This window comes from Oryzias melastigma, linkage group LG6 (genome assembly GCF_002922805.2).
Source record: "Oryzias melastigma strain HK-1 linkage group LG6, ASM292280v2, whole genome shotgun sequence".
NCBI lineage: Eukaryota > Metazoa > Chordata > Actinopteri > Beloniformes > Adrianichthyidae > Oryzias > Oryzias melastigma.
Genome location: NC_050517.1, coordinates 7,589,118 through 7,612,850, shown reverse-complemented (window position 1 = coordinate 7,612,850; position 23,733 = coordinate 7,589,118). Strand labels below are relative to the sequence as shown.

At 40.0% G+C, this 23,733-nt stretch overlaps 2 protein-coding genes across 6 annotated transcripts in view; one reads left to right on the top strand and one right to left on the bottom strand.

The window, feature by feature from the left end:
• LOC112141155 (protein tyrosine phosphatase receptor type Z1) overlaps window positions 1-12,146 on the top strand; it is a 64,868-nt gene extending 52,722 nt beyond the window's left edge. For 2 of the 3 annotated variants that reach the window (XM_024264227.2, XM_024264228.2), the window contains 15 exons: window positions 390-410; window positions 1,284-1,380; window positions 1,582-1,664; window positions 1,836-1,970; window positions 2,081-2,215; window positions 2,347-2,510; window positions 2,582-2,717; window positions 2,819-2,965; window positions 5,326-5,413; window positions 5,488-5,561; window positions 5,689-5,805; window positions 7,487-7,648; window positions 7,784-7,926; window positions 8,002-8,137; window positions 11,398-11,541. In XM_024264227.2, the coding sequence (XP_024119995.1) occupies window positions 390-410; window positions 1,284-1,380; window positions 1,582-1,664; window positions 1,836-1,970; window positions 2,081-2,215; window positions 2,347-2,510; window positions 2,582-2,717; window positions 2,819-2,965; window positions 5,326-5,413; window positions 5,488-5,561; window positions 5,689-5,805; window positions 7,487-7,648; window positions 7,784-7,926; window positions 8,002-8,137; window positions 11,398-11,541 (1,782 nt within the window). Of the gene's footprint in view, window positions 1-389; window positions 411-1,283; window positions 1,381-1,581; window positions 1,665-1,835; window positions 1,971-2,080; window positions 2,216-2,346; window positions 2,511-2,581; window positions 2,718-2,818; window positions 2,966-5,325; window positions 5,414-5,487; window positions 5,562-5,688; window positions 5,806-7,486; window positions 7,649-7,783; window positions 7,927-8,001; window positions 8,138-11,397 lie in introns of all 3 variants that reach the window. The other variant, XM_024264226.2, reaches the window with a different exon arrangement.
• Window positions 12,147-16,753: 4,607 nt separating this feature from the next.
• The window catches only part of LOC112141129 (anoctamin-1), a 46,935-nt gene continuing 39,955 nt past the window's right edge, over window positions 16,754-23,733 (bottom strand). For all 3 annotated transcript variants that reach the window (XM_024264184.2, XM_036212231.1, XM_036212232.1), the window contains 11 exons: window positions 22,851-22,919; window positions 22,585-22,786; window positions 21,431-21,542; window positions 21,276-21,333; window positions 21,057-21,157; window positions 19,467-19,609; window positions 18,996-19,148; window positions 18,851-18,903; window positions 18,378-18,562; window positions 17,892-17,997; window positions 16,754-17,732 (listed from right to left, as the gene is read on the bottom strand). In XM_024264184.2, coding sequence (XP_024119952.1) covers window positions 17,469-17,732; window positions 17,892-17,997; window positions 18,378-18,562; window positions 18,851-18,903; window positions 18,996-19,148; window positions 19,467-19,609; window positions 21,057-21,157; window positions 21,276-21,333; window positions 21,431-21,542; window positions 22,585-22,786; window positions 22,851-22,919 — 1,446 coding nt within the window. In that variant the 3' untranslated portion in view covers window positions 16,754-17,468. The remainder of the gene's footprint in view (window positions 17,733-17,891; window positions 17,998-18,377; window positions 18,563-18,850; window positions 18,904-18,995; window positions 19,149-19,466; window positions 19,610-21,056; window positions 21,158-21,275; window positions 21,334-21,430; window positions 21,543-22,584; window positions 22,787-22,850; window positions 22,920-23,733) is intronic.

The window sequence follows — 23,733 nt, the reverse complement described above, 5'->3', positions numbered from 1 at the left end:
GCCACTGAATCCAATATGGACATTTGTTGGCTCTGTGGATTCAAACCCACAACCTCCCAGTCTCAGATCATACATGATTAAGATGTTATTTTTTCATAAAAAAGTATTTCTGTCTCATGATTATCTATGAAGTTTCCATGTCTTATCTCAGTTATTTTGACTGAAATTAGATGTCATTTTATCATCCCTTAGACATGTTTGAGCTTTGATAGTTGGAGCCGATCTGTGTCGTGTCTTCATACTTCTCCTGGTGTTGCAGCAGTGTCACCAACTCTCCTGCAACACTCAGTGAGCCACACTTTGTGTTGTCTTGTAACTTTTGTCTCTGCACCTGTGTGTTGTCGTGGAAACGTCCCGGCTGCCTGCTGCTTCTTCTTCTTCGTGGTTAGATGCTGAAGGAGAGTTACGAGGTAAGACTCTCCTGCAGTCGCTCCCTGCAGACCCTGTTGTTGTGTTTTCATGGCCCAGTGTGTGTTTAGTGTGTTTACATGCACTCATCAGAGAAACTAGCTCACAGGTTTGCATGCACAGCATGTTTTCATATGTTTTCTAGTTCAGAGGTCTGCAACCAATGCTTAAAGAACAATATTAACTCCTTTTTTATATAGCAGCACATTTAAGCTATTTTCAAATGACACTAAACCCTTCATTAAATCAAATCAGATTGACTTGAATTAAAAATGCCAGAAAGACAACATGGAATTTCCCATCAATATGTTTCTGCTGCTCAGTCATCCTTTTTCTCCTTTTACTATTGAATATAAACATGAAAAAACTGATATAGAATCTTTTATTTTAACTTTACGTGTAAATGTTGTTATACATTTTTAGTACTTTTACTTTAAACAGTATTTAGACACTGTTGTACTCCAGAAGGAACTCCAGAATATGAGCTTCAAGCTTATTCTGACGATAAACTTCAGTAAAAGATGAAACATTTTACCATTATTTTGATCCATTATCTGACATGCTAAAAATGTATACAGAAATAAAAAAAAAACTTAATTAACGATGTTTTGGAAAAAAAAATTCAAATTGTTAAAGTGATATTCCTGGCAAAAATATGTTTTGTACTTGCTAGTAAACTATTGAAGCATAATACAGTTTTTTGTCTTAGATCAAGAGTTTTAATTTTTTAAAACATATTTTTCTATTTTTAAATGTCAAATGATAATTTCAGTAAGTTTTAGGCTGAATAAATAAAAAGGGGGATGCTCTAAAGTTCCGTTTCTCCTGTGTTTTAAGCATGTGTGCACGTGTTGATGTGTGCTGGGTTTCTGCAGGAGGTGCAGGAATGCACAGTCGACATGGACATGACCACGGACAGCGCCAACCTTCCTGATAATAAAGTCAAGAACAGATACAGCAACATCCTGGCCTGTAAGTGCAGAGACTTCAGAGTTCTTTGAGTCACTCGGTGTGGACACGACTGTCTTTATGTGTATACCAAAGATTACATGCTAAAACATCACGAAGAATGATCATCATCCCAAAACACTTGTCTGCTTTTTGGAAAGAGAATTAAATGTTAACCTTGCGTGGTGGTTAGGGAGTGATTTGTTTTTTGTTCCCTCTCCTCAGATGACCACAGCCGAGTGCGACTGTCACTGCAGGCTGATAAAGATGGAAAGACAACAGACTACATCAATGCCAACTTTGTGGATGTGAGTGGCTGTTGGTTTCACATCTGAGCTGCAGGCCAGCTGTGTCCCTTCACCCGTCACGCTGCTTCATGTCTTCTCTTAGTTTTTCTTCATGTTTCAACTCCATATGTTGCTGGTTGTTGGAGCTCCACATCATCCCCGCTCTTTCAGCAGTTCTTGTGTGCTTCTCAGGGTTTCCAGAAACCAGGTGCGTACATTGCCGCTCAGGGCCCGGTGAAGTCCAGCACAGAAGACTTCTGGAGGATGATCTGGGAGAGAGACGTGCGCACCATCGTTATGATCACAAACCTGGTGGAGAAAGGACGAGTGAGTCTCCATCAGATCACTCGATAGCTGAACTGATGATTTTGACTCGGATATGGAGGAGGGTAGACTGCTTTTGGTTTTGAGTTTCCTCTTTCTCGCGTGTCCCTCAGAGGAAGTGTGACCAGTACTGGCCCCTGGAGATGCAGGAGGAGTATGGAAACTTCTTGGTAACACTGAAGAGCAGCAGAGTTTTGGCCTTCCACACTGTGAGGACCTTCTCAGTGTGGAACAGCCTAGGCAAAAAGGTCAGACTATCACTGAACACATGATTATGATAATGGATGTTTGTGGTTTGGAGAATGATTTCAAGTTTCACTTTTTTACAACATTTATTTTCCTTTATTTATTGGCTACTTTCCTACCTGTCCACCTGCAGGGCTCTCAGAAGGGGCGTGGCAAAGAACGAATAATAACACAGTACCATTACACCCAGTGGCCAGACATGGGCGTCCCAGAATTCACTCTGCCTCTGCTCAGCTTCATCCGCAAGTCCTCCAGAGCGGGGCAGGAGGGGCCGGGCCCCATGCTGGTGCACTGCAGGTAGGTGGAAGTCCTTCAGGTCGTGTCGCTGCACCTTAGCAAACCTCTGACGCCATGTTTTGCTGACTCAGCGCTGGGGTAGGCCGCACAGGAACGTACATCGCTCTGGACAGCATGCTGAAGCAGATCCAGAAGGAAGACAGAGTCAATATCACAGGCTTCCTCAAACATATCCGCACTCAGAGAAACCACCTGGTTCAGACTAAGGTGAGTTCCCGGGTCAGTCTGGTTCCTCTCTGACCTCTGAGACTGCGGTGGACTGACCTGTTTATGTCTCAGAAGCATCAAAACTGGCTTTCTCTACGCAGGAACAGTACATCTTCATCCATGACGCCCTGGTGGAGGCCATCCTGTCTGGAGAGACAGAGGTGGCTGCGGCTCACCTGCACAGGTACGTGGGTGAACTGCTCACCCCGGGACCTTCTGGGAAGACACGTCTGGACAAACAGTTTGAGGTACACAGCTCCGTAAATACCTGATTCTCTCTGTTGCTGCTGAGCATTCACAGAGAAAGAGAATTTAGGTTTGGACATAAATACTCGGCTTAATGATTTCTTTAAAAGTTAATTGGAATTACGTGGTCTAAATTTACATTTTGTTAAATTTACATGTACGGACAAAATAAATGATCAGTTTGATGGTAATCACAATAGTTGTGATATATACCCAGAAAAGCTCCTTCTTTTTCCATTCACATGAATAATCCTTGTACACGATTGTTTTCTTTTATTCATTTATTATTATTACCCCTATAATGCCAAACGTATCATATTTGATACATGAGTTTGTCTGCCCTCCACAGGAGCAGTCGGATCATTTTTTCTTAAAAAACCTGATGTATGCTATAATCCAACAGGGGGCAGTAATTTACTCATTGGAGGGGCTTTTAGTGACACTTCAAGGCCGCCATGTTTCAGGAATTGGACACGTGGTTTTTACCAGAACTTTGCTAAATTTGAAAAGGTTTTGCTAAGAAAAACATTCTAATGTTTACTGAAACATAGAGAGGAACACTTGACGCATTGTGAAAAAAATTCAGATTTCATAAACTATGTTTTGGTAAAATCATGTTGAAAATTTTAGATCATGTAACCCTAAATCAGTCAATTGTCATTTTATTGTATTACAATCATCTTATTTAACATCAAGCAACATAAGTATTTTTTTATATTTAAATGACATAAGTTCAAAGTTTAAAAAAGTTCAAAGGATTGAAATTTTCTGTCAATTCATTATTCATTGTTTTGGCTTTACTGGGTTATTTTCTTGTTTTTTATTTTTTGCTATAAAATCATTTCAAGTGGTTTATAAACTAACACAGATACTTTAAAATTGAATTTGTTTTAAATCGTATCCAGTGTAAGGACTTTACACAAATCATGTGGTGAGTTCTTCTGGTTCTGGTCCAAACTCCAGCAGCAGTGTTCTGAATGAGCAGTTAGTGAAGAGCAGTCAGACGACTGTGGTGCTGGTCCAGCCTGTGGAAGGTGAAGACATGATGAAGGAATGCCTCTCTAAATCCTGACATGACACCTCTGAGTCTGTCTGTTTAATTGAAATGGAAATAAAAATAGTTTATTTTCTGTTTCTTGTATCCGACAACTGGGACTTGTTTTTGTGGTTGCTGTTCTGAAAGAGGCGTGACTGCATCCAGGAGTTTAGCTGCTTTAAGCAGCAGCAGAGAGTCTGATGGAATTTGGAGACAGAGAAACCAAAAGCTATGTTTGTAAAAATAAAAAAAAAGTAGTTTCTGTGTTAGAGTTCTTCAACTGGATCAAAAATGCATTTATTAAATTTTATTTAGCACATAAAATCAGGTTTAAAAAAAAAATCCTGTAATTTTTAAAATGAAAAACAGGTCTAGGTTTTGGGGGGTTTTTTTTAACCAGAAGTTAAAAAGCTGCACTTTGTGGCGAACTACAGTCAACTGCTGTGGGCACATCTCTCAACAGTAGCAAGCTAATACTTTAGCAGTAATATAGCCTCGTTATATTGAGCTGTAGCCATAAAGCCTCCCACAAAATTGCTTTTGTGCCCAATATTCTACACTCGTTCATCTACAGCGTTGGCAGCCATGATGCTGAGGAACCCAAATCCAGGAGACCTGACTCTGGGTGGGAACTAATGTGTAATAAAAGAATAAAACAAAGCAAAACAGAAGAACTCACGAAGACGACTGAAATCTGCCTTTATGGAGCCTGAGGGTTAATTGACAATTGAGACGTGGGGAAACTAAGAGGAAAAAAACAAAACCTAATTCAACTAAAACACTTGATCAAATACAGAAACCGTTGTGAGAGGATGTCCAGCTGCAGACTCATGTCTGAGGACAGCATCTGATCTCGTGGCTGAGTCTGTTTTTAACATGAATACCAGCCATCAGAGACCAAGGAAGATTCATGTTCGTGAGGATTAACGTTTGAAGCTGGATGCAGAAATATTCACCAGATTAATGCAGCCTTTTAAAGAACTTAGCTTATCAGCCCAAACCAGCAGTAGAGCTTCATTCTGACTGCAGTATCGGTCAGACATTGCTCCAGCTGACTGCCTGAGGCCAAAGAAGAGAAGGAGGAAACAGACTCTTGGAATATGAAGCTAAAGCGGGGCCAATATTAATTGTTTTAATAAAACAATAAAAAAAATAGCAAAACGTTTCAGACATTTTGATTTTTTTTGGGCCAAACACCATAATTTTTTCAAGTTTTTTTATTTGGATTTTAAATAATGTTGGCCCAAATTTAGCTCCATGCTGGAACTGCTTGTGTGTTTGTCTGCTGTAGTTACACTCTCTCTTTGTGTGTTTGTGTTTCCACAGCTGCTCTGTCAGCCTGAGGTCCAGCGGAGTGAACTTTCTTCAGCTCTGCAGGAGTCCAGCAGGAACAGGAGCACTTCAGTCATTCCAGGTGAGTTCACAAGCATCAAAGTGATCAGATTTGTGATGGAAGAATACATTCATGGCTTTTCTTATTTTTTGCAGTTGGGAGGTCGAGAGTGTGTCTCTCCACTGCAGCAGGAGAAACCTCAGACTACATAAATGCATCCTACATTTCTGTAAGAACTTCCGGCCTCTCTCTTCTGGTTGTCTCGCTCAGGCAGCGAGACGTCCCATTGTTTGACAGCAAAGAGCAAGTCCTCCTCCTGATGTTTCCTCAGCTCTTCTGTCCGTCTTTGTTTTCAGGGTCACAGGTTGAGGAACGAGTTCATAATTACCCAGCACCCTTTGCCAGGCACCATCAGGGACTTCTGGAGGATGGTGTGGGATCACAACGCTCCAGTCATTGTGTCTCTGCCTGGGGTCAGTTCAAGGTTCATCTTCCTGCCAAAACGGAGCCAAAAAATGTTAAAAACCAAAATACAGCAACTGGAAACTGAAAGTGGAAAAACTGGCGTTGAAACTCAAATAAATAAATAAATAAATAAAAACAAACACAGACTTTGAAAAAGTAAATCAGGATTTCTGAAAGTCGAATTTGACTTTTGGTTTCAAATTTTCTGTTTTTTGTTTTTTTTTTAAGTGTCAAAGCTCGATTTTTTTACAGTTCCAAATCAGAAATCTTATTTTTTTACCTTTGGCCCCTTTTCTTAAATGAAAGACCAATCAGAATATAGAGGCCGTTTTTTTTTTCCGACCCGCTACATTCACCATAAAGGTGCATTCACAATGAACGGGATTCACATGACAAATTCGCGTGCCACGCCCCTCTTTCATCGCGCGACAAATTCACTGGTCGCCACCTGTCAAAAAAAGTGTTCCTGAGTTTGATGCCACAGCCGCATGTGGGAGGAGCTACCAGCTAATGCATTTAGGATGATCGCTATAAGGAATGGTGTCTGTGGATATCTGAATTAGAATGTATGGACAACACAAACAATGTTGAGAAATAAAAAAGGTTTATTTATTGTGAAGAGTTCTACAAAAACATTGATAATCATGTCTTCATGTTTGGGTTTATATGATTATTATTAAAAAAGTAACAACCCCCCTCTACTTATTAAAATTGTGGCAACAAAGTGATAATTAATAATATTAAGTAAATTCAACATGTCCACAAAATAATTGATTTTTATTCAAATAAATGTTTAAGACTGAAATAATAAACATAAGTAATATGCACTAATTATAAGAAAATGTTTAGTCAAACCAACTTAAAGTACAGCAACATGTTAAGTAATACTGCTTTTTTGAGGATTGCTGTTCGTATTCCTCTATATCGAGAGTCCAGACCAACATCAGATATTTTTTGTTCCTTTGGTCTCTGTGTTAAAACACTTCGGATGATAAATGGTGGTCCTTCTACCTAAACATTTTCTTGTCAACAGCCCTAATTTTCAATCACTTTAAAGGGTAACCAAACAGGGAAGGCTGACTCCACCCACAGCTGAAATGTGAAAATCCAGTCAGGGGGGCGGAGCTTGGGGGTAGGGCTGTTATCATTACTGGAACTGCAGATCATGACGTGAAACACAGTTTGAACAATTACAAAATTCGAATGTAATACCTCCTTTCAGCCTGTAGGGGGCAGCACACAGACCGTTTTTGACAATATTCTCAAGAATCAAACAGGCTTATTTTAACTTGACAAACATTTGGCAATGACCAACAAACAGCTCTTTTACAGCCCCATTTATAGAGGTCAACAGACAAAAAAAGTTGATTTAGGGTTTGGTGACCCTTTTAAGATGGAGGACATATTCTTTACCTGGCTTTATGTGACCAGTTATCCTCTGGTAGGCTTTCCTCCTCCAGAGACCTGGTGGGGAAGATGTTATTCCATGAAAACTGGTGACTTTAGCTGCTGTCTCTCTCATCCAAGCTAAGTGGTAGTGTGTGACTTTTTACCGGCCGCATCTAACATTTCTAGGAAGTAGCTGTCGAATCAGCTTCACCTCCACACTGACATGATTCATAAACTCCAGACCTGTTTCTATCTCCAGATCTCAGTCTGAAACTGTTCATTTTTTTCTTCTTTTGGCAGCCAAAGGCAGAGGAGGAGGAGGAGCTTTGTGCCTTCTGGCCCACCAAAGGACAACCCTTAAACTATGGGGTGTTCACGGTGTCTCACAGGAGTGAGAATCATGTCTGTCTGTCCAATGAAGACATACTGGTGGTCCAGGACTACACGCTGGAAGCCACGCAGGTTGGGCAGTATGGAATACTCTGAGTTCAATCAGCTGCATGACTTTACAGAGGAAGCCGAGTTTCAGAAACCTCACACCCTACCTTAAACACAACTCAGCTATTCTTAACCCTACTTTCTTTTGTTGTCTGACAGGACGACTATGTTCTGGAAGTAAGACATTACCAGGCTGCCTGCTGGCCAAACCCAAACACTTCTATCAGCCAGACGTTTGAGCTCCTCCGTCTGGTGAAAGAGGAAAACTCTTTGAAGGACGGTCCAATCATCATCCATGATGAGTAAGCCTCACGGGTAGCAACATTGTAACATTGGCTGCTTCTGTTTTCTATTCTCCTTCTGTCTCTCTTCACCAGTGTGGGTGGGGTCACAGCAGGAACGTTCTGCGCTCTGTCCTCTCTGATGCATCAACTGGAGGTTGAAGATACCGTCGATGTGTTCCAAGCGGCCAAAATGATAAACCTCATGAGACCAGGAGTCTTCAGCAACATCGTAAGAACTTTCACTGAGTCCCGTCTGCTGATGCTGACCTGCTGCTCGTCTCCGGAAATACTCTTCCTTCTGCCTTAGTCGCATACAACAACCAGTTGAACGTAGGTTTTTGGGTTGTTTTGGCTCATGGAGGGTCATAGAGTGGAGCAGAAGTCAAGCTCCTGGAGCCCCCCGTAGGGGCGTCATAAAAATAAAACGTACCATTGCCGTGTGTGTGGTAAGTGTGTGGTGAAGTGTTTCTAATGATAGTGTAAGCTACAAGCACTTGTGACGTAGAGGTGATGCTGTTGTACAATGCATACCTTCTGTTTGAACACTAACAGGCTCCATGCACAGTGCACAGGATTGGCGTAGAAAGGTTGAAATATTCGTACATGCCTGCATCACATCTATCTTCATCCTTACTTACCTTTACATGTTGTATAAGTGCTTACTATGACCAGTCACCTGCAGCATGCCTGTAGAATAAATGTGCATGAACATTTTTGCTCCACAGGCTCACTGAGAACTCTACTCTTTGATATTTGCGTGACAACTGCGTACCTCGTACAGGTTTGACCATTTTTCACCCACAGACAGACATGATCCACCAGTAAGGGCGAATGGGACTAAGACTTTATTATAGTTTTTTTCCAGTTGCCAAACACACTTTCTGAAACATAAGACCAATTTCAACAAACACTGAACACAATTTTCAAAACTAAACATACAAAATACTTGAGTCTTCAGTCAAAAGCTCACTTTGAGGTCATGATGAAGACTCTGTTGCCAAAACTAACACACATACAGCAAAAACACTTGACACTGTTCACAAAAAAGTTTGTAAGTAATAAAGTAAAATAGAGTAAAACAGCATTTGAGATTTTTTTTTTTTTCATTTTCACTCTTTTTTTAAACTTTACATTGCATTTCACCGTCTTGTTCCAGTGCAGGTCTTAGTGTGGGTTCGGGTCTTGGTGCAGGTCTGGTTCTGGGTCTGACTTACCTTGCTCTATTATCCGTCTTTGAAAAGCTGCTCAGTTATTCCAGAACTGTCCTAGTATTTACTGCAGTTGATTAGCAACAAGTGTCTTCGGTTTTGACCGGTTGTGTGATGATGGTTTGAGTTTGAGTTTTCCCTCTTTGTGTTCACTTGTTGCATCTTGTGTGTTGTGAATGCTAACTGTGTTTTAAAACTGAAAAGGTGTCATGTGTTATGCAAAGAGTGGATTGGAGTTTTGCAAATTGTGTGTTAACTGTAGATTGTGCTTTAGGTTTAGACCAAAGAGTGATGTTTTTGACAAGAGTTAAAGCAGTTGGTTGAGTTGTTTAGAGAGTGATATTTAGTGTTTTAGCATTTAGGGAAAACTGTAAGAGAAGAACTTTACATTGTTGTAAATAGACTTAAAGAGATATTTTTGTATCCTGTACAACAAAACAGAACTGGACATTCCACAAATATATGAAGGAAATGTACAGGGGCGGAGCTACAAGGGGGCAAGGCGGAACAGTTGGCCCACACTTGCGCCCCTATTTTGGTCAATATTAGTGTCCCTTTTGACAAAGATTGAGAACTCAATTCAAGCTTCTTTAAGCATTGCAGAAATAACAAAAGCTATATTTTCATTATAATAAGGATAATAAAACGGAAAGAAATACATATTTCTGATCTCTTTATTTGTAATGACCTTCCACTTTTACCACTCTGCTAAAGTCTTCTGCCACCCCTAATCCACCCATATAAAATGCTCTAGCTCCACCCCTGAAAATATCTAAAACTGAAAATCTGCATTGATTGGGTAAGTTCCTTCAAGGATTCAAGGATTTGTATCGTCAAACCAATGGACAAATGAACGTCCCCGGCCTGAGATTGGAAATGCAGCCTGTGCAGCGTTTCATACTGATTCCAGGGCTGTAGTACTGCAGTGGAACCTTTGTCACACAACCGAGCAGCCCAGGAGTTCAGCTGTGAGACAGCTTCAGCCTTAGTCACAACTGTTCTTATGGGTGGATACGAGCTGTCTGCAGGTGACAAAAGGGGAAATCTAGTGCTGGGAAAGGTGTGTGCAGATTGAGCCAACAGGCTGTTAGAAAAGAGAAAATTAGACTATCGGAGCTGAGTGTGGTCATCCTACGAGCGCACCCTTGCCAGAACCTTACAAATGATGAGTGTGGCGTTAGATCACGTGTCAAAGTCAAGGCATTATTATTAATGCCCCAATGTTATCTTGCGCTTATTTCTAACTTGTATATTATTGACAAAATATATTTTTATAGAGGGTAAAATATAGAAAGTTATTTAAAGTTAAAGTTGATTTATTCTGGAATAATATCCCTGCCTTTTTATTATTCATAATTATGTTGAAAGTTTTGGTTTTAAAGCTTTTAAAGTTGGTATTCTGCAAGCTTTTTGGAATATTTTGGAATTTACTAAGATTTTATAGGTTGTGTTAGACTAATATTTTAGCTACATGCTAGCTGTTTTGGATAGTTCAGGCTTTTCTTTTTAAGTCTTTTTAGGCTTTTTGTAGTTAGGCTAATATTTACATGCAAGCTAATTTAGGCTTTTTTCATTTTTTTTAGAATATTTTGAAGTTTAGCTATTTTTTCAGTTACATGCTAGCTGTTTTGGCTAACCTAAGTTGTTGTTTTTCTTAGGCTAATTTGGGATTTAGCTAATATTTCAGCTAGCCATCAGCTTCAGCATTTTTAGCCATTAATTTCAGCATCTTCAGCTATCAGCACTGGCATCCAAATTTAGTTTACACCACTGACACTAGCATTATGGCAGGTAATGCTATTCATCTAGTTCACAGTTATATCAAAAAGTTATGTTTTTAAAGTTTTAAAAATGTAGTTTTAGAGTGTTCAATAAATGTTTGTCTTGTTCAGTTGGCGACCTAAGGTGTCTTTTGGATTTTGGCCCCTTGTGCGATTGAGTTTGACACCCCAGCATTAGATCCTAACCCGTGTGTAATAAGTACATGTGACTTAAATTTTCCTCACAAATATTTCATGATACTGTAAACTTCCCACATGCACAACAATGGTACGTTCCATCTTCGTGACCTCCCTCAAACTAGCTGCTCAAGCTACAAGAGAACTGCAAAACACATCTGCACAACCCAAAAACAGCAGCACCCGTATGTGTCGACCGTACAGTTACATGTGACGAAGGCTTTGAATTCAAATTTCATTCAGCTTCCTGCAAAGTGACTCCTCACCGGGGTCAGAGGTGGCGGTACATGCTGACTCTTCCTCATTCACTCTCTTGTTTCCAGGATCAGTTCCAGTTTCTGTACAAAGCCATGCTCAGCCTCGTTGGAACTCAAGAAGACCAGAAGACCTTCCAGTCCTCCAACAGCAATGGGACCATTGTGGTGGGCGCTGCCAGCACCGCCGAAAGCCTTGAGTCTCTGGTGTAGCAGCCTCTCCTGAAAACAAGGGACACTCACAAAATACATTCCTTCTTCCTCCAGACGGCAGAGCTGTGCTGCGTCTCAGTGCAGAAGTCTGGATTCTGGATGGGGAGAGGCGTTTGTCTTTCCTCTTTGCCGAATTTGGAATCTGTATTTTTCATATTTTGTGCCTTCTGTATGTTTGATGCTGTCCTTCTAACTTTGAAACGAGCCCTAGATTAACGTCAGCAGCCTTCGGCTGTGTTTGGATGGAAATATTTCTTCCTAAAATCCTTTATTTATTGGGAAAAAGAGAAGCGCTGCATCTTTTTGCATAAATATTTTGTTAGTTTGTCTTTTATAGAGCTTTTGCACTGAACTTGATGAAAACCATGTAACCATTGTAGGATCTAATAATAATATTCTAATGTAAATAATATTATGGTAATCACCTCAATGGACCAAATTTCTATTTATCAGTTAGATTTTTATATCCAAACTATTTTAGTGCATAACCTGATTTGACTCTGCTTAGCTGGGAAGCTTCTCTAACCTGTTCTGTAACAGACTAAAGTCATGAAATGTAGCTGCCTGTGAAACCAGGAGGATTAAATCTGTGACAGAGCGCTGGAGGGGAGCTGCTCCTGTGTCATTGTCTGACTCCTTTGACTCCACAACCTAAATAAGATGTCTACTAAGGCTCTGGACACTGGGTCCTAAAGGGCCAACTCTTCCACTTTGAGGTATTTTTTTTAAAAGGAAACGGCCTGGAGTCACGTCAGTTCACAAAACAAGCACTTGTTACTACATTACTGTGAGTCAGTCTCCATTCAGTCTGATTTTAAGGTGGCCATACCATGATTTTCTTAAGTCTTTCAGAGTAAACTATATTCAAATAAATTACCTTTATATTAACCTTTTGAACACTAAAAAACACATTATTTATGAAATATGAGTTGTTGTTTTTTTGGACTCCTATCATACCCAGAAGTAAAATAATTTGATCATTGAGGCTCCGCCTTTCGGTCCTTGTTGGTGCCGCCCATTTCATGACGTCAACCAGATGAACATTTCAGGATTTATTGAAATGACGTATAATCCCCATATCCAAAATCCTCTTCGCTTTCATGTGGATCCATTTACCTTTCTGTTGCTGCTCAATAATCCACTTTTTAACCAGTTCTCTCAATTTGTCTCTCACGTTTTCCACCAGGAAATAGTCTGCTCCCTTTCTCCTGCCATCTTCTCAAATATCCCTCGTCTGCTTGCGCCATTCACGGATACGTTTAGGATTCACCCCAACGTGTCATGGAGATTCTCGGCACCGCTCGAAGAATGTGCGCGCACAAACTCACAGCACAGACAGGCTAGCGTCTGCTGTGCACGAGCGGGGAGATGCTCGCGCAGCTAGCTGATTACCGCTAGCTTGAGCTGCTAGCTGCTAGAAATTGCTTTTGTTATCCTGGGGGCGGAGCAGACTCTTCCTGAAGGGGGCTGTCTCACTCTGTGACGTCAGATCGTGAGGATCCACTCGTTCTACTGGGTATGGGAGGGGCTGCTGTTGAGAGAGCAGGTTTTTAGAGGATTACCCAGAAATGCGTGAACGGATCAAAATGCCTTGGTTTTTATGTTCTTTATAGTGAGAAATCAACAGTGAAATACACTTAAAAACTTAGAAAGTAGATTTTTCATGGTAGGGCCCCATTAAGTACTCCAGGACAGAACATTCTTATGTAAGTTTTTTCACTTTTTTGAAGTTTTTAAGAGAAGACTTTTTATGAACATCAGAACTTTGTCACATATTTTTACAAAAGCTTTGAAAAGTATTTTTTACTGGTGGGGTTCATTTGTACAACAGCCTTACTCTTTCCAACAGGTGTTTTTGCCCCACCCAGTTGTCCATTTTTGAAATAGAAGAGGTTTGACCACTGACTGTACATAAGAACTGGACTGAGTGACCCCCTCTACCCCTAGTGTCCCAAACAGGAAGTACCGGCTGGCTCCAATAAGCCAAAATGCCATCGACTCATATAGAGAAATAGACAGCTGATACTCAGTCATTCTATTGGTCAGAATAAACATTCTTACTCTGATTCATACATTTATATAACATGTTGATAATCCTCCTTTTTTCATTTATGTTACAAACTGTCCAATCAGATCTATTCATAGAAGTCGCTGGTCTTGTGTCAAACGTTCAAAACATTTGATTGACAGATTCTCCTGAGCCCACTGTCAAGTGTTAGGGGTGTGGCCTCCTCCTGATTGGTGAGAGTGGTTGCCATAGTAATGATGTCTCAGATCACTTGGGCCGATTACTACTTCGACTGCTGGTTCCATCATTCCATCCGCATCGAGAAAACATGGCAACTGAATGGACTTTGGATGGTTGGAGGTGAAAGTAGGAAGTTTTTATATTCACATGGTCCAGGTATTTTCCAAAAAAAAAAAAAATGTTAAAGCTCTTCAGAAACAACAACAAAAAAAAAACAATTCTGTTTTAGGTTTTGACATCTTTTCACCTCTGACTCTGTGAGAACGGCTTTGTCCAGCTATGACCAGCAGCTGGACTCCTATCATTAAGAATCCTGAAGCTGAAGCTGCTTTCTGGAAACTAATCATTTATTGGTCAATTATTTATAAATCTGGTTTCAAGTCCAATTCTTAAATCCAAAGTTTTTCATTTTGATCCACCTGCTGCTTGTGCCCATTTATTCCAAATTAAACACTTTAAATTAAAACCTTGCTGACTTTTTGCTTGTGTTTGTTTTTAATCTTCTCATTAATCTTTTTGTAACCCTTACAGCCATCCTGCTGCTGCTACTGCGCCACCCCATGGCTTGAGTGGGTAACCACAGTCTGAGAGTTTCAAACCAGATCATTTCAGGGATTCTAAAGGTGTTAGTGGTTCTGGGCTTCAGACCAGGTTCAGTTTTTATGTGTGATATTATAGAAGATGCCAGCAGAGCTTGAACAGCAGAGCTGCAAATGCAATCCAAGGTCAGAGAAGACTTGAACATTGGGCAGCAGGGGGCGCCATCAGCTCAATCCTCCTGGTTTGTGTCATGAAAAGAGTCAGTGAGATTCATATTCCAGACTATTTGACATGTGGTGGCCCAAGAACCATATGTGAAGATCGCCATTTTGAAAGTATTTCTTCACAACTTGATAAGGGTTCAGTTAGGTTTTCAAATAACAAAACCCAGCAGATGAAGGGACAAAGAAGGGAAAAAGAACAGAAGATAAAAAAAAACTAAAAAAGTATTTTTTTTAAAGTAATCACGACTTAATTAGCATTTATTAAATTTAGATCAGTTAAATGTATAAATTGATGTCTGAGGTTCACATAGATGATAAATTATGTAGGTTTTTACATCCTGTTGACCTGAAGACGTCTTGTTTGATCAACTCTACCTCCAGAATGAACAGATTTGATATGCAAAGAAAAACTTTGGTAAAAAGTTTGATCTATTGTGAGTTAAAAGCAAATATTATCTTATGCTGCACAACATTGGTTACTAGCTGTTCAGAGCTGCACTGAGATGATCCTGTTTGGTACAGAGCATATTTTATTTTGAAAATAAGTTATTTGAGCTTTTGTCAAATGTAAAAAAAAAAAATCTTAAAAAAAAATCACATTTTGAGAGATGCTAGGTTGTTTTTATATTTTTGCTTTTGTTCATGCCAAAAAATAGACAACATTCATTGTTATTATTAAAAAAAAAAACAGTAGGTCATGAATGCAAATCCACATTTCTTAAAGACTAAAGTAAGAAGACAATGCGGCGCCTTCTAGGTTTTGATCAGTGGAAATGGAGCCCAAATGGCTCTTTTACTGTTAAAGGTTGCTGACCGGTTGGCCTGGATCAATGGTCACTGACCACTGATCCAGGCCAACCGCAACAGAGAGCTTCATGGTTCTGCTTCATTACTGTGTAAGTCTAAAGTCCAGACCTGAACCCGGGTCAGAAAACAGCTCAGTTCACTGTTAACCGGCTGCTTCCTCCAAGCTGGAGGATTTACCAGCTGAAGTTGGTGAATGAAATGCACACAGGAGGTGAATGCATGGTCGTGTTTTATTGGTGCACAGTAAACCTTAATGTCTCATTACAAAAGATTTTAATGTCTAAGATTAAACTAGACGTTATGACAAAAAAGACAGTATGTGAAAATCTAGGCTGTGATGAAAAGTCAATTTTTTCTCTGACTGTTACTCACTGAGACACTTTTCATTTGCAGGAGACTTTCAGTATTTTATCAGCTTTACTAAAACTCTTCTTTTTAATCTTAATCATACGTATGTGATTCAGATTGAGATTAAGAGGATCACTTTGCTCAATTCGAGCATCAGTAAGTCTCCTGTTCCTCACTGAGACACCAACAGAGAGGATTCCTCAGTGGTTCTGCTGGTAAAGACTGAGATCATACATGTGCTGGAGGAGCATCAGCGCGTTTCACGGCTTCCTGCTCTGCTTCCATTCGATTGTTTGATGGCAAACAGACATTTGCAGAGATGTACCGTATCAATGACTTGGTTGTCGTGGATGTACTTCAGGAGGATGGAAAGTGTCAGATGCATGTGAGAGTAAATATGTAGCTGCAATGTTAGAAGCTTTTACACTAACAAGGTCACTGGATTGAACCCATGTCTATGTGGTCAAATCAGGATCAGATTAAAGTGAACAAAAAAAAAGATTGAAAACTTGAAAAAGAAACATTGTAACTGATCTTTTTTTATTTTAAATCAAGACATTGTAAAATTGTACAATAAAAAAGAAAATACAAAAAGGTTTTCAAAATTTGAAAAAAAACCCTGAAAACCTGAAAAAATCTTGAAAATTAAAAAAGAAAAAAAATGAAAATTAAAAAAAAAATAAATGTGAAAAAACTGAAAACTTAAAAATGAATCTGAAAATTAAAAAAAAAGATAATTAAAAAATGTAAATGTTAAAAACTGAAAACCTAAAATGAATCTGAAGATTTGAAAGAAAAACTATACTTTGAAATAAAAAACTGAAAACTTGAAATGAATCTTGAAAATTAAAGAAGAAAAAAAAGTGATAATTTGAAAAAAATAAATTAAATGTGAAAAAGCTGAAAATTTGAAATAATCTGAAAATTTAAGGAAAAAAACAATAGTCTGAAAAAAATTAAATTTGGAAAGAAAACCCTGAAAAAAACTTAAATAAATCTGGAAAAAAAACAACAACAACAAAAAAAAACGATAATTTGGAAAAAAAAAAAAATTAAAAATAAATGAAAACTTGAAATAAATCTTAAAGATTTGAAAAAAAATACTGAAAACGTCAATTAAAAAACAATACATTTAAAAATTACTAAGTGAAAAGAATGCATCCATTGGTAGCTGCTGTTTTGGATTTTCAACTTTTTTGCTTTTCTGAATCTTCACTTCAAGTCATCAGTTTACAGTTTCAATTCTGATTTTGAGTTTTGGCTTACACTGGGGTGGCGCTTTGAGCTGTCCTGTTTTAAAATGTTCACATTTTTTTCAGTTACAATGTCTATTTTTCACATTTTCAATCATTTTTTTGCATTCTCTTTAAGCTGATCCTGATTTGATCTCATACATGTCCCCTCCACTCTTCAAAAACAGAGTGTCAGACCAACAGCAGTCAGGTTTTTGAGCAGAGGACCGTCACTGGAGGAAAAGGTTCTGTCTGTACAGAATCCAAACCAAATGGAACAAAGAGGAAGATGTTTGAGCAGGCACATACAGCAAAGCTCTTTTATGGTTATACATGCAAGGCTGGATATACATTTATGCACAGATACACTCTCAGCTGTTCCTCCCACACAGCTGGCAGGCCGCTGGTCTCCCATTGTTGGAATGTTCTGGACAAAGAAGAGTTCAGGCTGACCTGAGTGAACCAGCTGTCAGCGAGTTTGAACCTGTTAACTGACTAAGACTGACTCATGGAAACTGTCTGACGCCCTCAGAATCTGCTGGTGCTGTTTGTGTGGCGCGTGGAGTCCAGGTGATCCGTCTTGGCGTGGTGCGTTGAGCTGTTGCTCCTCCTGCTGCAGTTCTCCGTCAGGGTAGAGGGGGCTCTCCTCTCGCCCACGCTGATCTTTCCTTGTTCCTCTTTCATAAAAAGGTCAATCAGCAGAATCTTTTCCTTGTGGATCTGCAGGCTGATGTCTTTGGGTATGTCTGGGATCAGCCAGTCCACAACGTCGTTCATGAGCATCACAACGTTCTGGCAGAGAGAGACACCAAAGAGTCTGCTCATCTCCTATCAGAGCACGTTCTCTTATCACTTTAGCTGAGATTTCAAGAAACTCCCCATTATCTCGACCCCAATCTCCAACATCCATCCTTCAAAAATATGTGAAGATCAATTAAGAAAAGTTCCCACCTGGAAGATGATGACGAAGGCCAGCCGCACCGCCAGAACTGCCCAGAACTCCTTGGAGACCTCGTATGGAGTGGAAGACCAATGAGGTTCTCTGTAGTCTTTATATCTCCACATGTCAAAGACACCACAAAGGATCAGTGTAACCGTCAGCTACACTAAAACAACTGCTTACAAGCTTTCTGAGAAACTTTGTCAGAAACTCCTGAGTAACTTAATGGAAACGGTGAAAGAACCTTCTCAGAAACCTGCTGTGAATCCTAATGAAGAATACGCTGACACGAACTAAGTTCCTTTCCACCTTTGACTGTCTGCGCAAACAGTTAAAAAGTCTAATGGTTTGTGCTGGGATTAAAAACAAGTGCTGCAAGTGAAGTGTGTTTGTCATGAAGTGACAGAAGAAACAGAAACCAGGCAAGAAAGGCTGCAGTTCAACATATTAAAGAAACAAAGTTGGAGTTTGGAGGGAGTCCTGTGAGTTGAGAGTACCTGCAAACCTCCACAGGGAAGCCCAGGTGCAGGGGGTCAATGGTTTCTCTGCCAGCCTCAAAGTGACTGGTATTGAAGTAGGAAAGTGTGTGGTTGACAAATCCATGCATGGAGCCGTCTGGGCTGTACATGTACTGGTAGACCATCCGAGGGATGAAGTCCGATGTGAAGGAGATGACAAATGCCTGGAGGAAGGGCAGACATTTACGGATGGACTTTTTCATCTGCAGAGTTTATGTCTTGCTTTCAGTCAACTGTGATCTTTGGAAACCTAACATGAGCCAAAACCTCTGGACAAACTGATTGACAAACATCTGATTTGATTTGTTAAACTCATAATGCGACTTTTCAACTGTTAACACGATCCAGTAGATTGTGACCATACTGAACCTGCTACATTAGCATGCGTTCATCCAGCTAACACCTACATCTGTGACAACACCTTATTGAACTCCATGACAGCCGCCACTCACGTTGATGATGATGGCCACTTTTGCAACCCCTCTCAGTATGTTGTACCAGATGCCTGTAAAGTATATTTGACTGATTAGTTTTTGTGCAGAAACATTTCATTTTTCTGGTCATTTCTGACAGACGACATTAAAGTTGTGGAGTCACCGATGTCTTTTGCTCGCGCTGCAACGGGTCTCCTCAGCTCAGACACGAACTTCTTGGCGTCGAGTCGGATTTCGATGATGTTGTTGAGAAGAGCGAAGAGCGGCGCCAGCGGGAAGGAGGCCACAAACAGCGTCACAAACCCGAACTGGATGACTGCAGATACACCAACAGAACACATTCAATGGTAAAATACAAGTTTAAGAATCTAGATGATTTGAGCAACAATGACCTCTAAGCATTCTGTGTGAAACATTTCTAATTTAACTGTAACCAATTATACATTTAATTTAAAAGGGGAATTTCATTATGTTTGTTAAGAACTGAAAAAGTTGTAATGATTAAAAATGTAAAAAAAATATTGTGAAAAGAAATACCATTTGTAAATGTGTCTTTTTAAAGCGGAGTTAATAGCGACAAAGCTGTTATCAGTTGGCTGAGATACATGGTTGAGGGTGTGAATGTGGCACTGACTCATTTCCATGTATTCAGGCGTTAATCCAGCAAACGGCTCCAGGAAGTGGTCGGCCTCGTATCTCTGCAGCTTCTTCGTCCTCTCGTCTTCCTGGAAAGCTCCTGGTTTTGACCGAATATATCGAATCAGCTTCTTCAGCTTCCTGAGAACAGCACACACATGACAGACAGCTGATGGTTGTACTCATTGTCCTGGAGAAACCTTGTTTTCTTTAGAGCAGTTGTGAGTGGAACAGGAATGCTTGAGCATCAATAACTTTGAAGATGAACAAACATGAATGAATAGAGAGGAAGGACAGAACTGGGTTGTTCAGTAGCTGCTGAAGTAGCAGATAAGGATCAAAAGAACAAATAATCACAGTTTAGACGCAAAACAAGTTCATTTGTTTCCTAAATACTGAAATGTGTTATGAAATTAATAAATAATATTAACAAGAATTCTAAGGATAAGTTTGTTAACCCTTTCAGGTCAGGCGTTGCAGATTTGCAACAGCTAAATGCTAACTAACTATTACTACTTTATATGATAATTCTCCCCAAATATCACATTTTATCTGTAACTAAAACTTAATTTGGCCCTGAGAAGGTTAAAAGTCTAAGGTCGAATCCAAATTCTTCCACTACTCCTGTACAGCTTCCCCCTACCCCTCCAAGTGTAAGTGCATTTTAAGGGTTGGGTGTCCGAAATAGTTTTTTCAAGCGCTAACCCTCACGGCGGAGGGAAGGAGAGCGCTCTGCTTTGAGGATTTTCATGTCGGAAGGAAGGAGAAACTTATTTCTTCACATTGGTGTGCTCAGATGAACAGAAGTTTACATTCTTTACATTTACATTTCATAAAAAAAATATTTTTTAGTTTTCAAAAGGTAATATATGATCACATACATGGATATAGTTCACTTTAGAAGGCTTAAGAAAATCCTCTTATGGCCCCTTTAAATGTAAGTAATGACTTTTTATTGTAGCGTGACCTTTTTTAAAGTTATATAACTGATGATATGTATTTCCAAACCCTTGCCGCTCCATTTTAACGTAGCTGACAGGCGACTTTTGATGACGTCATTGAGTAGGAATAACGTTGGAATTTGAAAACTCTATTTTTCCATAATTTTGAAGCCATAGGAGTAGTGGAAGAATTTGGATTCGGCTTAAGTTTGGGTCGCTCACTGGTTAGTCTTCTGTTTATAATGTTTTGTTGTCCTTTATTTAAAGTGCTGTCATAATTTTTGTTCAATTCAATTCTTTTTTTCATAAAATGATTTAAGCTCCTGTCATCTTGAGTCTCCTCTCTTTTGGGTCCTCCAACACTGACACTCAAACCAGGGAGGGAAAAATCAGAACTTTGAAAGTATGAACTCAAAGGCTGAGAAGACGTTGGTTATCCAAAGACATGGACTGAGTCTTCAGGGTGAGCAGCAGGATTAACTGTTCTTGTTTTGTGATGTTTCCTGAATTAATTTGTTTATTTACATTTCCAGTATCCTTCGTAAAGCTACTTTTCTATCAAATCTGTGACTGTCCTGCTCAGAGGAATGGAAATCCTCGCGTGTGAATGCAGGAGTCAGCCTCATGAGGAACAGAAAGAGACTCACGGTATGCCAATCTCAAAGAGGTTGTTCTGAATGAGTTGCTTTCCCAGCATGGTGATGCTCAGCTGGATACACAGCTCCATCAGGCAGCCTCCATGAGCACACTGTGAAGCAGGCCAGAGTCAGACGCTGCTCTGAAACCCAGACGCTCGGCCCGGTTCCAGGAGGTCAAACTGTCTTCAGGCATTCAGAATGTTGTGAGAGTAACACAGCAAAGCTTACCTCCTCCATGCGGTAGGATTCAAACACGTAAAGGTACCGGCCCGGTCGGCCCACCAGTCTAAAGTGAGACATCATTATTACTATTAATATTATTACAGAACATTATTCACCTGTGAAAAAGAGGGAGGAGGACATCAGGATGAGCAGCTGCTGACCTTCCTCTGAAGAAAGCGATGTAGATGATGGGTGTGAAGGCGTTGAAGAACTTGAGGATGAAGGTTTTGAAGATCAGTCGCTCCTCAAAGCTTTTGTCTGTTTTAGGAGCCTCTGAAAGGAAGCAGAACCTCTCTCAATAGTCTTGGATTTCTTACTATTTTTTTGAGATCGTGGATGAAGATCTTGATTCACACCACTCTGTGTTATTGTTACATGCGTATGTGCTGTAATTTTGTGAGGTCATCTGTTCTGTTCAGTCACCATTTTTGTTCCTCTCTGGGTTTTTGTCGTGATTCAGTTTGTTTATTAAACGTTTTGGGTTCCTGTCACCAGGCCTGATCTCCTGCATCTTGGGTCCCCCATGTGGAAGAGTGTACACCCTGAGACTGGAAGATTATGAGTTCAAATCCTCGGCCGAATCATCCCAAAGATGATCCCAAAGGAAACTTTTGGTAGAGCAACACATCCAAAGACAAGTTCCTCAGAGGTGAGGAGCAGCCGCTCAGTTTAAGCAGCTCCAATAGCCCAGAAAAGACACGTGAGGGAGGGGAGGATATGATGTCACATCCTGCCCTCTACCCCCTAATGGTTGGTTTGGGGGTTAGATGGTTCCAAAGGGCAGCTGTGTCTGCAACTCACCACTCCCGCAGGAGATTGGTCAAATTGAGGAGAGAGAATGAAGAAGGAAAGAAACAAAAAAAAGGGCTAAAAACATTTTTTTTTCTAATAGTTTTACGTTTTTTTTTTTTTTTTACTGAAGTTTTCTGTTTTTATTTATTTATTTATTTATTTTATTATTTCAGATTCACTTTAAGTTCATCCTAATCTGACTGCCTGAAACTGCTATCGTTATCTTCATTTCAGTGATTTTCATCCATGATCTGATCTTTGTTATCTTCTCGGACAGCAGCCATCTTTGATTTTCTTCTGTTCATTTCCTAAAAGTCATTAGCTGGATAAAGTTAAGAAAACACACGTATGTAACACATATGGTCATGTGATCCATCAGGTTCCATGACAGGCCTCAGTTCCGTAAAGTTCTGGAGTCAAACATGATGATTTTTCTCTAAATGTAATGGTTGGCTCCCTCCTACTAACAACCCATTTCTTCACATCATCATCACACTCGTGGTGTGGTACTGCCGACACTCACCCAGCACGGTTAGCCATCGGGCCACAGCTCCATACACCTCATCCAGAATGAGGATGACCACCAGGTTGATGATGGCAGCTGTGGTTTTAACGGTCAGCTGTGCATGGTTCCTCGTAGTGGGGTTGGAGCTCATGTGAAGGGCGGCTTTGGTGGAGATCCGGTAGAGGATCACGCCAAACACGATGGCAAAGGTGACGCCAACCTGACGGTGGAAAGCTTTGCATTAGCACAGAGACCGACGGGCGTTGAATCCATATTCCTCGTACCATCAGCAGCATCATGACGATGTTGGTCATGTAGGCCGGGAGGCGGTCTCGGAAGGTCAGCTTTTCCACCTGGAACAAATTATGGAGCATCTTAGCTCTAAACAGCTGAGAAGTCGGACTTTTCAGGTATTAGATAAGTATTTTTTTACAGAGATAACCAGTTCAAATAGGTGACAATAATAAAAGATAATGAGTGGAGGACTGAGGAGCCTCTTAGCTCTTCAACACCAGAGATTTAGTGTTTGTATTACTATAACTTATCAACCGTTTACGCAAATAATGGATTCCGAAGCAGAGAAAAGCAGCTTTGCATCAATATGCAAAGTGTTATTGCAGAGAAGAATTTACCAATCATTTCATTAAAGAAACTACAATATCATTTCCTGGATCCTTTTTCTCCATTTTGTTTCTCATAGTTGAAGCTTTGCTACAATGAACCTCACTGGCTTCTCTGATCTTGTTATATGTGAAATCACACAGTTCAGCTGGAATATACTCTTTTTTTGGCCCACTTTAGGTGAATTATCATATAATTTTTAAATTCTTCTGAGTAACCTGAAAACCAGCGGGTTGTTTTTATTTCAGGTTCTGGGGAGACTGTGATTTTCTTTGTTACAACTTTTGAGCTGTTTTTGAATCAGATCCTTGTTCTTTTCCTAACATCAGATCCCCAATCTGCTATAGCATGAAACTGGACTAAATCTGGAACTTTACAATAATATGTTCTCGATACTGGGATGCATAGAGCAAAGCTCTGTCACCTCCTTGTTTTTTAGACCAACGACAGCCAGCCCCCCCCCCACACACACACACACACATACATACCAAAATACACAATAAATTATTAGCGCTGGGTCAATAAAATCGGTTAATCGATTTAAAT